The sequence below is a fragment of the Scatophagus argus genome, chromosome 8 (genome assembly GCF_020382885.2).
Source record: "Scatophagus argus isolate fScaArg1 chromosome 8, fScaArg1.pri, whole genome shotgun sequence".
Taxonomy (NCBI): domain Eukaryota; kingdom Metazoa; phylum Chordata; class Actinopteri; family Scatophagidae; genus Scatophagus; species Scatophagus argus.
This window is the reverse complement of record NC_058500.1, coordinates 18571301-18586725: the sequence shown is the minus strand read 5'-3', so window position 1 is coordinate 18586725 and position 15425 is coordinate 18571301. Positions and strand designations below refer to the sequence as shown.

The window sequence follows — 15425 nt, the reverse complement described above, 5'->3', positions numbered from 1 at the left end:
CCTCTTCTCTATTTGAAGCAGAGTCTCGTCTGAGGTGGCCATCCACATGGCAACCATTAGATGTGCAAACATCATCGCCTCTGCCTCTCTGGCTGCCAGGGCGAGGCATCCGTCTGGAGAAGGATAGCACTGCTGGCAGGCACTGACAGGGTAAGACTCACTCTGGGCCTATCACAGGGGGAGATTGATGCACTTCTCAGTGGGGGGAGAGCTGACATTCATTTTAATTAGGCGGACGAAATATTGTCTCTGCGGCATATAGCCTCCCTTGCCTTATCCTCAACTTCTCTTCTCGTTTTGAGAAAGGAAAAAAGACCTCCAGGGAGGAATGACCTCCAGAATAGGCCACAAATCAGCTAAATATATCACTTCCAAATCCCGGTGACATTACTGTGCTTAGAATGTTTGATTAACATTTAATTAACATTTGTATGACATTTCAGATCAGAATCAAATAAAAATATTTCTTTGACGATGAGGTCCACACCAGTGGGAGGACTTTGTTTACATGTCATGTAATGTAAGTAGTCGAGGAAACTAAGACCAAGGGAGGGGGTTCATAAGTTCAGGGGACAGTGTCATTGTAAAGAGGGCATTTTAATGAGCATGTGATTGGGGAGAGTTTCGCAAGATGCTTTTCATTCAGCAAACATCATTACAGCCTGCAGAGAACCACGATGCCCAAGCAAACACACGAATGCATGCACACACACACAATCTGCACCCAGCAACACACAAAGAGCCACTTAAGGGAAGTCACAGGAAAAACACACAACAATCTATACAGCTTGTACCTGTCGGTGAGCCAATTAAAATCCAAACAAGTGTCTCTGTGGCACAGAGGAGAAGCATACACCAACACCTTTAATAAACTGAGCCGCTAGCCATGTCACTGCTTTCTGCTCCACATACTGTTTATCTTCCATCCCCTGGCAGTGACATCTGAGACAGAGCAAGGAATACAAATAGATAATTAAGAGAGTGAGATTTGTTATATATCACATCTAATGGAAAGCTTGTCTAATAGGGTACCGAACACAATGCATAATCACGTACAATTCTTAACCAAAATTGTTAAATAGGACAGGACGCAACAATATGCATGTTGTAAATTTAATATACAAGTGAAGGAGTAGATTACAGTTTTTTTTTTCATTTTAATCTAATTTTATATATTTACTCTTTACTCCTTATTTTGATGTTGTGTATACAAGGTTTACTTGCTGTAAACACAGAGAGACAAGAAAGTCCTGCTAACTACCTACATTAGAAACACAGTGTTGCCCCCCAAGTGAGGAGTCCACACTACGCTAATGTGAGGTTACAGATTACATTTAAGAGGCCCTGTTCACAACTGTCACATCCACTATGCAGAATTTCCCTGTCTGGGAGCTGGGCTTGAAAGCATCTATATAGTGAAGGCTAATGTTAAAAATTAAAAGTTTTATCATCAGCTTAATTAGACAGGTAGCTAAAGCTCATAAAATCTGCATGTGAAAGTTGTCATTTCACAGATTTGAGGCAGATTTAAGGCAGATTTGATTATACCTTTATCTACCCCTGTATGAAATAGGCACTAAGAGCATAGATAAAGGATAAGCTTAAGTCATGAAATAAATTCATGAATTAAATTAATTATTTAATTTGTGTGCACAAATACATGAGTGGTTCACAGAGAAGTCTAAGCTATGGAATAAATTAAATGGACCTTACAAAGTATTCTGCTGGAGACTATTTGTATCATTTTCATCATAGCTTTAATGATTCAGATGATGCATTCCTTTCAGCACTGATGCAGCATATGTTATATTAATATATTATTGTTAACAGGATGTTCTCCACTTACGGCAACTCTCTGACCATTCACACTTCAGAGTAATGTAAAATGCCATGTTGTCTCCAAGAGTTCTGCATCCACTGCACTCATCAGTCTCAGTTATTTGGAAATTATTCTCTGTCACACCTCCGACAGCTGACAGATGTTTTTGATTTGTGGTTTAAAATCAAACCGCAAACAAAAAAGAAACAAGACTTAAGAATACTGCTCAATGTGCTTTGTGGCTGACCACTACAACAAATATTTTTGGCTAACTGACCACGATTTCCTTGCTTTGAAGAGCCGATGAGAAATGGGCATGCTGCCAAATTCTGTCCTGCATGTGCGTATAACCAGATGAGAACTTAGTAAAGGGCAAAGCACATTTAAAGGTCATGCATTAATGGTTTCACTTCTTCAGAAGCTTGGTAATCGACTGTGTCACTCACCAAGCCCAGTCAGGGTCAAAGGTAGTGCAACGTGAACACATTCATTATTGGTTTTGTGCTGGCCCAGTTGCTCAAACAAAGAACTCATATCAGTACATGGCACGTATCAACATCCTTTTTCAGCAACACATTTTTGCTATAGTGTAACAGCTCGGGACAGTCTCCAATTACTGTTCCGAGGATGTGATTTGCGTCTGACAGTATCTCAGAAGCATAACAGCGGTTAGTGTGAGGATCAAATATCTCCGCTCTCCATGTTCCTCCCCTCCCCTCTGCCTAGCCGTTTATTTGCTTTGCTTCCATCCTTCTCAGACTACGACCCACAAGCAGTCACTCATTCCCCGTGTCAGTGTTTTGGATGACTGCAACCATCACGCCTCCTGACAAACCGTTTCCTGGCAAAAGGACAAAGACGTGTGGGCCAGCAGCACCTGCTTCCTCCACTTCCCCTGGACTGGCCCCTCCAATAGCGATGAGCTAGTATTTGTCAGCAGAAGAAGGGAGACAACAATAAGTCCAAGTCGTCTTGCATTAAGTTGCACGGAACCGTATTACACGTCTCAGTTCATGAGCAAGCTAACAATGGTTGAGAAGAGGCAGCATTCAGCAAACATGGGCAGGCCAGAGATGCCTCAGATGAAGTTACAGCTGGGACAAATTGATGCTGACAGACCACAATTAGGAGAGATGTCGTCGCCTGGCGTCAGCTGTCAGTGACCCAAGTATTCTCACAATGTGTGAATCATGTGCTATGGGAGGCATCCACTTACATTTTTGAGTGGATAACTATAAGTGCATGATGTGCTATAATGGATACCAGTTTTTTTACTTCTCAAAGAGATAAGTATGTCAAGGAGCCATGGGAAGAACAATTAAAAGGGTCACCTTGTTTGACAAATATGATTGTTTGATAAATATATGCTGTATAATGTATGTACTGTTTGAAAATGGACAGGGACATGGAATTATATATTATATATATATTAATTGATTGATTTTATTCTATCTTCATATAACCAGGAGTGCAATAACATTTTCAAGTGAGTCTTGGCAAGAAGAAAAAAGAAAAAAAAAAGTTTTCTCTTTTATCTTTCTCAAGCTATGTGTTTGGTTTTAAGCCTGAATGTTTGTTCCTGACCTTAACAATAGGCGGCTGTGCAGGGAGGACTGTAACCCCTCTCTCTGTACAAGCATGGTCTCTGGCATCGAATATGATTTTTATCCACCTGTTCACCTATTAGTAGACCCTTATAAACAAAATTCTATGATGGTTCAAAGCTAAAACTCTTGAGACAAAGACAGTCAGAAAGCTACTTTTATCACTGTGTTATTGTGGAACTGTATGCACATTCACAAGTTGGATTTCCACTCCCATAGTAAGCCAGCAATGGTTGAAGACATGTCCTTAATCACCTGTTTGCATTTCATTACTTTCATTACTACCTCAGCTTTCAAAGAATACAGCAGCAAAGGAAGTAGCACTATTTCAGCAATTGTGTTACACAATATCTTAAAAATTAAAATAAGTAAAATAAAACCTGCATGAATATAACCTGCATGAATATTTACCACTAGAGGCTAGAGTTGGGCCGCAGTAAAAGTTTTCAAATCGGACTGGACAGGAATAACGAAATTTTACCACAAGGTGTTGTGCTTGACTCAGCACCCGCCCCTCTAATTGAGGCCATAAATAGAAGCAGATCGACCCCACACTCCATCAGGATAACTGTTGGAGAGTGGTGCCGATCAATTTTCTCTTATGAATGTTGGTCAGAGTAGTATAGCAGCACTGAGTTCACAACTGTCAACAAGACCACAACAAAACAGGAGACACACCCCACTGCAATGCAGAGCTAACAGAGTCTCCTGCTGACCAACTGTTTGCTGCTAATTTTCTCCACTTCCATCTAACAAATGCCAGTCAGTGCTGGTTTAAGCTTGTACACCAGACCAGACTAGAATGGCAAAACTGGAAATCTATTCAATCCAAGTGAGATTTATGTTTGTTCATTTTGTTGGTTTGTTTTTGCTTATGTATTTTGAGTGGATTGACCCTTTAAATCTACACAGGAAGAATGCTCCTTATATGGATAGACTGAGCTATCTGCATATGTAAAAGTCAAACTATAATATAATATCCAATGAATACCATGTTTTGTACCACATATTAATATTCTACATAAACAAGCAATTACAGTAATAATATGGTAGGAGATGAAGGAAATTAAGGCTACAATCATCGTAATATTTTGGGGCATCATAATCACTGAGCATAGCAGTGAGCCGAGCAACTAATTGCAACTCTCGCACACAGTTTCAGACAGCCTTTCTTTTTGGCCCACAGTTTCTCCGGGTTCCTCCTTCAGAAGGCAGCAGAGTGATGTGAAAAAGTGTGGTTGGAGTGGACGCGGGAGGACAGAATTCTTGTGTGTGCAGCCCACGAAGGCATAACCACTGAGAGGGATGCTGGGTAATACAATGGAACCCTTGATGAGGGAAGGAATAGAGACAGAGTAGGAAATAGAAAAAGAGCACAAAAAAGCAAAAAGATGGAAAGTGAACATGACGTGTTTGACTGAAAGAAAAGTTGATTATCTGAAGTTCGTTGACCCCTCGGAGAGCAGCCTATCAGACAAATTCCCAGTTACTCTCCTCTCCCCAGCCTCCTTAATTTAAATTGTTATCTCCTTCCCTCTGTGTTCTGCTGAGGAGCATTAAAAAGTCGCCTTAAAGGGTGTGATAGAGACAGCAGAGACAAGACAGGAAGAGCAGTCCAATCACTACTAAAATCAAAAACACCAACTAGGACAAATGATGACATATCATGACTTTCTTTCTTCATAACCAAAAGCAATGTGGGCTATGCAGTTTTGGCCACGCTTGGTGAGAAGCAGACTGGCTTTTAAACACAAAGGGCATGAGACATGTAGGCAGTCTCAGAGCACCGAGTGATTGCCTCCGGATTGCAGTGGTTATGTTTTAGGAGAGAAGGGATTCGACATAATTGTTTTTACTCTTTTCACCCACCTTAGTCCCCTCAGAATACATCAAAAGACATAATTCTATTTAATCAGAGGAAAGAACAACAGCAAGACAGACTGCATGTTCCTGCCCTCCACCCATCCACACACAGCAGAGGAGGCTCCCTTTGCTGCACTACACAGCACCATCTAGTGTACACAGTGAGTGGGAGAGCAACATGGAAAACGATAGATACCAGGTTTGGTAGTCCACTGTAAGGAACTCTCAGTGAGAACAGCAAAGTACCTATGTGCCACTCATGGCTGAATCCACACTCAAAATGAGATGGTGTTTTTATACATCTGATTCTACTGCATACTATTCTGTTAATCTATAAATCCATCCATACATCTATCTATTTTCTATACCTGCTTTATCCATCAGGGTCGTGGGGGAACTGGAGCCTATCCCAGCTGACTACAGGTGAGAGGTGGGGTACACCCTGGACCGGTTGCCAGTCCATCGCAGGGCTGACACGCAAAGACAAACAACCACACATGCACACACTCTCACCTAGGGACAATGCAGAGTAGCCAATTAACCTAATGTGCAGGCACAGGGAGACTCCACACAGAAGGGCCCAGACCAGGCTTCAAACCTGGAACCCTCTTGCTGTGAGGCGACAGTGCTAACCACCGTGCTGCGTGTTGTCCTATAAATCCTACAATATATATTTCATTTTTTATATATATTTTTCACAATTATTATGTGTGTATATTTGGTTCTTTATGTACTGCAATGCTGCCACTTCAACTTCTATCAGTGCCTCAACATTAGGTACAACTCAATATTTTTTACCATCTTCAATTCAAAAGACTCAACATGTTAAAATATTTGAAAACAGTTTCCAGTTTTTATTAGTCTGTTCTGGGTTACTGTATAAATACAGCGGTGCGTTAACATGCAATTTAGATTTATGGTGTAGAAATGCCATAACTCTATATAAGATTCCAAATGTAAAAAACAATGTGGGAGTATACAGACACTGCTGACAATAGCCATATTCAAAGTAAGGTTAAAAATAAAAGAAATCAGCTTTATTGGCAGTATATATATTTTACATACACTGAGGTTGTCCTCTGCATTTAACCCATCCTTGGTTGAACACACATGCAACACGCAGCGAAATTACATGCAGTGAAACACACAGGAGCAATGCGCCACTGTCAGGCGCCCGGGCAGCAAATTGGGGGTTAAGTGCCTTGCCCACATCCAAATTTTTCCTGCCCGTCCGGTGGGGGAATCAAACCAAGTCGCTTCTCCAACCTCTAGGCCACGGCTGCCCCCACCTCTGGTGCATTTCCAAAAATACAACTGCATAATTAACAAAGTCTATATCCCGTTCAAAGCAACTTGATTGATTTTTGCAGGTTTATGTAGTGGTACAATTCCACATGGGCCTTTAAAGTGCTGCAATCAAACTTGAACCTTCACATTTGTGGTTCACAAGTGGTGTGAAGTGCTGTTGACAGTGTACAGCTGTCTGCCCTCAAGGCACACCTCAGCTAAACAGTTCTAACACCTCAAAATCATCACATCTCTGACGGCAGGGGCAGGTACACTGCCCAAAATGCCAAGCCTTCTGCAAGATGCAGTGGGTGGTTGGTTGAGATTTAGGGTGTTGTGTGTGCTGTCGTCATCAGGAAGCAATACACATCAAGACACTATCAGTCAACACCCAAAACAGATCAGGCTCTGGATTAACACTCGCAAATAGCATATGCACACATCAACACACACACACACATCCTCTCCCACACACAGACAGAAATTACTTTCCCCTGCTAAATATCTCGCACGTCATCAAACATTCATGCCAGAGAAGGCAAAGGTGGTGAAGAAGAGTAAGGTATGAGATCTTTCTTTTTTTTTTTTGTCACCTACACAATAGTTTTTGCCTAGCTATTCTGGGATGATGTAGACAGACGTCAGTTGATGGTTTTATCAGGTTCATGAGAATTTCTCTACTACTTTGAATGTTTTTATTAAACACAAAAGTTAACACAAAGTTTTTAGAGTGCATGAATGAATGTTCTGAATGAATTTCATGACAATCGATGAGATTAAGAGACGGTAGGTTGGTAGGCACAATTAACTGTCCAAAATGGAAAGCGTTCACTACTTGTTAAGCACAAATGTGCCCAAAATTTCATGGCATCTGCCTGTCAGAGGTTGAAAACTTTGTTTCCCAGTGCTAGCACTAGAAGAAAGATAAGGAGGCAATCCAAATCATCAGATCCATCCTCTGGAAAACTTGAACCTCTGCAGCAAATTTCACAAAAACCCAGCCACTATCAGTTAATACCAGTATTATTTCTTTTTCCTTCCTTCCATCTGGGTTCCGTGCTGAACTGCATCACTCGCCTCCACGTTGGCAGAGATGGAGTGGCAGTGTGCTTTCAGAAAAGAGACTGACAGCGTGCAGCTGAAACCTGAATTCAGCTATAAACAATGGCTGACATACATTTGTTCACTTTCACGGAGCTGACCGACTCATAGCACACATCACATACCCATCGGCTGATATTTTGTAGAGTGTTGTTATTAAATGCGCATAATTTCCGCTGCTTGGGGTCTCTCATTCAAAACAATCACTCATGACCCACAAGAAGTGTGTTGCGACATCTGTATCTACAGAGATCCTTTATTGTCTTATGGTGTTATTCTTTTTGATGTGTTCGGGACATTTCTGTGTGGTCGCTATTTTGCATGTTCTGCATAGTATACCTTTAAATGTTCCTCTGAATCTAGTGCAAAGTGCCGACTGACATTCATAGTTTTGAGTGAATGTGAATGATTGCATTAAAATTTAGTGTCTTCCTCAGGATGAACTGGAGATTCTCTGACTTTTCCTCTAGCACCATCACCAGGTCATACGTTTATTCAATACTTAGTATGTGATCAAATAGAAAAATTAATGAAATTACAGTTGGCAGCATTGTTGTAGACTTTCTGTCTTGTTTTTTTTTTATTATTATTCTCAAAGTCACAAACTATTATAATAACACAGATATTTTAAGTATTCGAGCAAAATGAACACACTTCTGTCGAGAGACTAGGTGTGTGGGAGATGGTTTGCAAAGACGTGAAGCAATATGAACAATTCTCTTTCTATATATATACATATATATATATATATATATATATGCCTCCCTATAAGCATTGTTTACTGCAACTTTCAGATAACAGGCATGTAACTCCTCAGTTGTAAAAAAAAAAAAAAAGATCAGATCATGATGTGGTAACATCAGGATTATCATCCTCTATAAAGACCGCACAGTGAGGAAGAGTTACAAGGACAACCTGCATGCAGCAAAGATGGTGAAGATGGTGAGCTACTTCTCAATTAAGCAATGATGTTTCAAACTTGAAACTGGAACTAGCTCTTCTGTAGAAATTGCTGTTTTTTCCCAAAAACAGATCAATTATGTATCAACAGTCACAAATTCTGATTGGCTGTCAAGTGCAGAGGAAAGAATGAGTGAATTAATACAGAAATGTAAATGCATCACAGTGCTCTGTTGACCAAGTGGCTCCTTGTTTTTCTGCGGCTTTTAATTGGTGATCTGGTGACCCCTGCTTGCATAAAGTACAACAAACAGTAACACAATGACAGCCAAGCCTTAGCATGCAAGTGTTGAAGGCTCACCCACACACATAATTACCACAGTCTTTCTGAGGCTTTCCACGCCATGAGTGGTTGTTAAATGATGCGGCTTGAATTTAGAAATGTCTTCCCTGGGGTTGTGTTGACTGTGTTGGACTGTCATAGGTGCCAGCTATTGCTCTATGTAATTCATATGGACACAGGTGAGGCATTATAGCACTTCAGATTAGGTTTCAACCAAATGACAAGGTTTTATGGACAAAGGCTAATAATCTTTTGTGTTGAAATTTGATATTTTTAACAATCACAGCAGTAAGGTTGAGAAAGTTTTCGACACACCTCTGGAAAACATCTTTGCACACTTACATCATCACGTAAAACTCAAAACCTTTAAAAAATTTAAGACAAAATTTAGTTTATGAGCTTTCAAAAAATGTAACGATGATGTGCTCTACAAAACAGCATGTAACTTAAACTCACTACTAATAACGACGAAACTGACAATGAACAACAAAGAATTATTGTGATTGAGTTTTTGACTGTTAGCTAATATTTACCTATTACATTGACAAATCAACATAATGGATCAGTCAGCTTTCAATGACAGATAGCCACAGACAATAATAACTAATTACTGTCAACTTTTGCAAACAGCTGCAATGTGAAGAGACTTCACTACAACTAATAGTTAATATGATTGAAACAAAAGATGGAAAAATTCTCTGATTAGATCTGAGTACTGAACCTCAGTTTTGTTTAAGTACTAAGCAAAATGTGTCTGCATGGCAGAGGATCAAGAACTGAGAACTGGCACTCAATGTCAGCTCAAATTCTTGTTTACTTATTCATTAACCAGATAATTCCTAATTTACTATTTTATTTACGCTGTTCGGCTGCTTTTGTTGACACAACATGAAAAACTGACACATTTGAGAAGACTGGCATATTTTGCAGTAAAATATGTTTATATTTGTCAGTATAAGTCTTTCTTACGGGTTGGTATTGAAACTCATTGCATTGGCACCTGAAAACATACCAAGCCACACCTCTGACTGGATTATTAGAGGCTGTAATCTGACTGATAGTGGAGATTTGAGGCTAAGGAAAATATCAATATTTAAAAAAAAAAATGTTAAATTAGATGAATATATCACCCAACATTTACATTCTGCACTGCAAATTCTTGTTACATATCGGTCAACATGTTCCATGCTGTCAGAACTTAAGCAGTTAAGCTTTCATTTGTAAGTCTCATGTGGACATAATATGTGTTAGGTCATGAGGACCATGGTAATGCTAATCAAACTGTTATATCTGACTCTCACTAACAAGTGTGAAAAAATAATAACAGCATCACACTCCCTCACACTGTAAAGTGAAACCACAAAGAGTATGATTCTCAGAAACCATATTTAAATTTGGGCATTTACCACAAAGCCTTTCAACAACCCTGAAAAAACTTCCTTATGCCAGCTGTATTTCAGCACTGGCAACAGTAACTGTACTGACCTATGCAGAGAAAGAAGTGAGGCATATCCACAGGCTGTACAGACAGAGATGTCAGCCATCATCCAGGAAATATTTTGAAGTCTAGAGGTTGTGTTTACTAGTCATTACCACACTGCTACTTAGTGGAGCCATTAATGTATTCGTCAAAGAAAGAAAGACAAAAAGAAAGAAAGAAAAAGAAAGAAAGAAAGAAAGAGCAGTAGTTGAAACCAAACCATTTTTGCATAATTACATAAGCTTACCTAATTTCCCCTCAGGGATGAATAAAGTCATCTATCTATCTATCTCTCTATCTCTCTATCTATCTATCTATCTATCTATCTAAGAGAGAGGCTGGAAGTAGTCTCAGTGAAAGACACTAGATTTAGACATAGATGAACCCCCACATGACCAAATGCACGGATAAAAAGTAGAGATGAAGAAACAAATGGCCAGCTCAAATCAAATATCATGTCTGGATTTGTTCTCCTAACTTCCATGCTTCTTCTTCCTATGACCAAGGATGCCTTCATTGATTTCCTCTGGGAGGCACTGGCAAGAGATGGATGGAGTGATACTTCAAGAACAAGAGTGAGGTGGTGAAAGAACAAAGACAGGTTGAAAAGAGGACAGTGGGGTCTGTCTGTACGTGTGTTTGTGTGTGTGTGCTATTATTGTAAAGACCAGTTTTAGTTTTAGAACTTCCGAGTGAGTTAAGAGGTCATTCTGGTTTGTCCAGAGGCTAATTTCAGGCTAGGATCAGGGTTAAGGGTCAGCATTAGGTAAGGTTCAGCTCTTACCATTGTCTCTCGGCCAATTGGAGCAGAGAAGACATACTCTAGCTGGAAGATGACCGCCACAGCTCGATGATTGGTCAGCCTGAGCTCCAAGCTGCTGCGAAGGCCCAGCGTCTGAGGGAGAGATGATGTGGCTGAGCTGAGGAGCAAAAAGACACACAAACATACATTATCGTGAAGGTGTGATGCGTGTGTTAAGAGACACAGGGAAAAACAAGAACAAAAGCTATTATGGGACTTATGTGTTTCAAAGCCATTGCTAAAGAAAATGAGAGTGCTTCGCTAAAATCTAGAGTCTGCTTAATTTCTTTTATGTTTTAATATAAAGAAAAGAAGTCAATGTGCTGGGTGGTTTACACTCGCTTGCTAAATGTTCCCTGGCAAGCACTGGCCTCCTGTGTGAGCAGTGGAACAGCACTCTCAGTATTCGTCATTCACAGTTTGCATACACCATAGACGGGAGCATACTGTGGAGCGCTGGCTGGCATGTCACGAGGTGGGGCCGAGTGCCTTTTCTTTTTTCGCTTCACGGACTCTCTGGAGAATGGAACAGGCGAGCTCCTCAGATTTTTTTTTTCTGTCTTTCCCTGCTGTCTGGAAGCACCAGGCATAACAAAAGCAAGACAGACTGTCAGCTTTCCCTGGTATTGCCCAAAAAGAGGCAAACATCGTAATTATTACCCACACTGGTGCTATCATACTGAACTGCTTTTACGCAAACATTCTCTTATTCAGAAAACAGAAAAGATAAAAATATATAATAGGGCTGGGCAATTCATCAAATTATATATTCATTTGATTTTGGCTTTCAACAATTATGACAACAAGATAACTGAGATAAAAGAACTAATGTGTTGCATTTTATTTTGCAGTGATGGTGTTTAGAATAGAATAGAATAGAATAGAAATAGAATAGAAAGCTTTTATTGTCATTGTACAGGTACAACGAGATTTCCGCTTTCCCATAAAGTGCACACAGCAATAAAGTAAACGATAAAGTACAGAAATGTAAACAATAAAGTACAAAAAAAATAATAATAATAATAATAAAGTATAAAAAATAGTCTTATGCTACAAATCCAGTGCACCCATTTCCATCACAGTGGTGTGCTTTCACCCTTATAGGACACCCATGTCTCAGCCAGGACGCAGCAGAGTTTGTTGAGCTCTAGCCAAGATGACCAAAAGAGAGAGTTTGGTCAACAAGAAATTTAGCTGATAGGCAGGAAGATGTCACACATGGTGTGCACAGCAAACACACACAGAGTTGGGAGAGTAGGGACGATCATTAGGCACTGTAGCAGTCCCAAATTCTCGTAATAATAAGTCAGAAGAGAATCTATGTACATGACAGCTTACAGGGCGTATTGGTCTTCCATAGTGATAGCTCTGTGTGAATAATGTGTCCAGAGCTGACAGGTTGTGCCCGGTCACCAAGGACATTCAATACTGAATGAGTCAGAGAAAACTCATAGACAGAACTGGATAAAAGGATGCAGTAACTTAGGATAAGATAAGTATTATGTTTTGTTTGTTTGTTTTAGTTGAATTCTATTTTAAGTTAAAGAAAAATCCTTGGTTAAGACAATTGTTAATAACGTTTAAAGTCAGTGAGTAATCTGTTCAATAATCTTGATCTCAGAATTGACTAAAATACTGTAATAGTGAATAGGATTTTGCTATAATCAAGCCGCCCTAATATATCATGTTTGGTGTTATTTCGACAATGATGACAATTACTGTAATGTAACACGCAGTAACTGAACACAAATTGTTGGTTAGAGTGTGATTGTGCTGATTATGCACTGGCATGATTGTGCACATGTTCTCATTCTTAAGACACTCTTATAATCATCCACATAATCATCACATCAGCTACAGTCTCTTTTCAAGTAGAAAAGATGATACATTTTAGAAGCGTATGGGTTTTTGAACCATTTTGACTTTAACATCCAGACTGTTACTTTCTCTCAAATGTCCTATGATTTATTATTTCATAAAACTGCACAAAATATCCTACGTGGTTTTCAAGAGGGCCACAGCATAAATAAATGACCTTACACTGATAGACAGGTGTGGAAGAATATGATAAAACAGTGACACGACAAAACATTAAGTGTACTCAGTAGCTTCTGCTATTGATGACAACTGACACCACATGTATGCACACCATTGTGCTTTCAAGGTGGACATCATTAAGCATGACAAATTTAGAGCACAGAAGTTCTGACTTTATAGTACGGAAATGGGATATACCAGAATTTGAACGTACTTAAATTTGAACGTACTCAAATCATCACTACCCAAAATGTCCATAAATCATTATGGGCAAAAATTATTAGTTATCTATTTAACTAATAATTATTTATACTATATCTATATGATTCTGACAATCAGAAAGAGAAAATATGCCAGCTATTCCTTCATGATTTCTTGTACTATTTTGGTTTTGTAGTATTTTCCATATTATCTCTGGAAAGAAAGGTGATAGTGGATCTGGTGAAACAGAATTTACATTTTCTCTCTTCATAGCTTGCAGGAATAAAATGCTAAAGTGACCGGCATGACACACCTGCATGATGTCAGTGAAGTAGACACAACATCTTTTTTTTATTAACCTGAAGCAGTTCTGCTCACTGGTTCACTGATACACTTCGACATGTCATTAATTGAAACCGCTGGCTGTGGTTCGCTTGTGACGGTCGAAGATTCAGTCGCTCACAACATTTATGTTAGGAAATGCTTCCAGTGTTTTAACAGGGTGCAAAGGGGTATTCGGAACAGCTGGTGTACCCAAAGGCACAATGACTTACAAAACACAAATTATCTGAAAGGATCCGGCTATTTTTACAGCTGCTATTGATCCATTAACAAAGTGCAGTGACCAGCTCTGATCCTGAATCTGAGGACTTGAATTTGAGGATACGTCAAGTTTAACAAAACAGAAAAAGTAACACTGTAATTCTAAATAAAATTTTCTGGAACTTTTTAATCAGTGTTTCTAACAGTGTTTCTCATCCTTGCAATTAAAATTAGTTGGAGGATCTCTATCTGATGTATGGCTCAGGTGGTGAAAATTCTCACGCACCATCATCTGGGTTTCGGACCCCTCCGGGCCTATTAAATGTTTGACACGCTATACATTACATAACCATGCAATCTAAGTGTTTTCTTGCTGATTTAAGGCAGGCACTGGTGACCTTATACCAGCAGATGCATTTTGACAAGGGTAGCATTGAGTGTCATGTTGTCTCAATAAAACCCAGGGGCAAAGGCAGCAGGAGCCATATCACCTTGTTATAAAGTGCAAACATGCATTGGAATGAATTGCAAGCCTCTTTTATGAGGGTGGAAGCTTGTATGACATGGAATAGTGTGTAAATTATGAGGCTGGACTGGGATTAAGGATCAAGGATAAAGCATTTGCTGTTTGACCGAGGTCAATGGACTACTTACAAAATCACATGCAAAATAGGCATAATATATTTGTGACCACACAGTTATATAGAAGATGTAACTGTGTGTCAACCTGCATCATTAAAAAAACAAGTTATGTTTCTTTTTAATATTCTGTGTACTATTTGAATGTCTGCTACTTAAATTTCACTTGAATTTGGGTGGAATTTAATGGACAGATAACCTCTAATCCATGCAGCAAGCAATAAATTGTGTGAAACATCAGCATTTTGATCATGGCATGGCTTTTTAAACAGATGATTATCAAGACAGCAGCCTTATTAAGTGGACCATGTATCAGGCAGGCACGATGGATAATATTATAATTAAGAACTGATGTGTGTACACATCATGTTTCACATACAAAAATGGTCTTAATCAATTCCACACAAGGGCCGAGTCTTGAGAATCTAGATGAATAAATGGGGAGAAAAAAGGTCTGGCATGTTGAGGCCACATGGTAAGACTCAGACTACTAAATCATTTTTAGGTGCTTAAGCTGAATGTAGTGATGTGCTGGTGTACCACTTTGCAAATTAAGAGTGAGAGTACTCAATGATTATTTTAGTTTTAAGTATAGATAGTGCTACCCTGATATTATGTTGTTTATTGTCTCTTAGCTGAGTTACAGGAGGGGCCACCCTGTAAATCAGTGGTCAGTTAAACCTCTTACCCCCGAATCTTTTCTTTTATTCTCTGTTTTCAAGATGATTATCGAGGCTTCATAGCTACAAATGGGTGAGTACAGTAAGTAAGGCTTTGGGACTAATGGTGAATGGTAAATGGACCAG

General features: G+C 39.4%; 1 protein-coding gene across 1 annotated transcript in view; it reads right to left on the bottom strand.

The window, feature by feature from the left end:
- nphp4 (nephronophthisis 4) overlaps positions 1 to 15425 on the bottom strand; it is a 148937-nt gene that overhangs the window by 85363 nt on the left and 48149 nt on the right. Inside the window, exon 9 of the mRNA XM_046397509.1 lies at positions 11182 to 11317. Coding sequence (XP_046253465.1) covers positions 11182 to 11317 — 136 coding nt within the window. The remainder of the gene's footprint in view (positions 1 to 11181; positions 11318 to 15425) is intronic.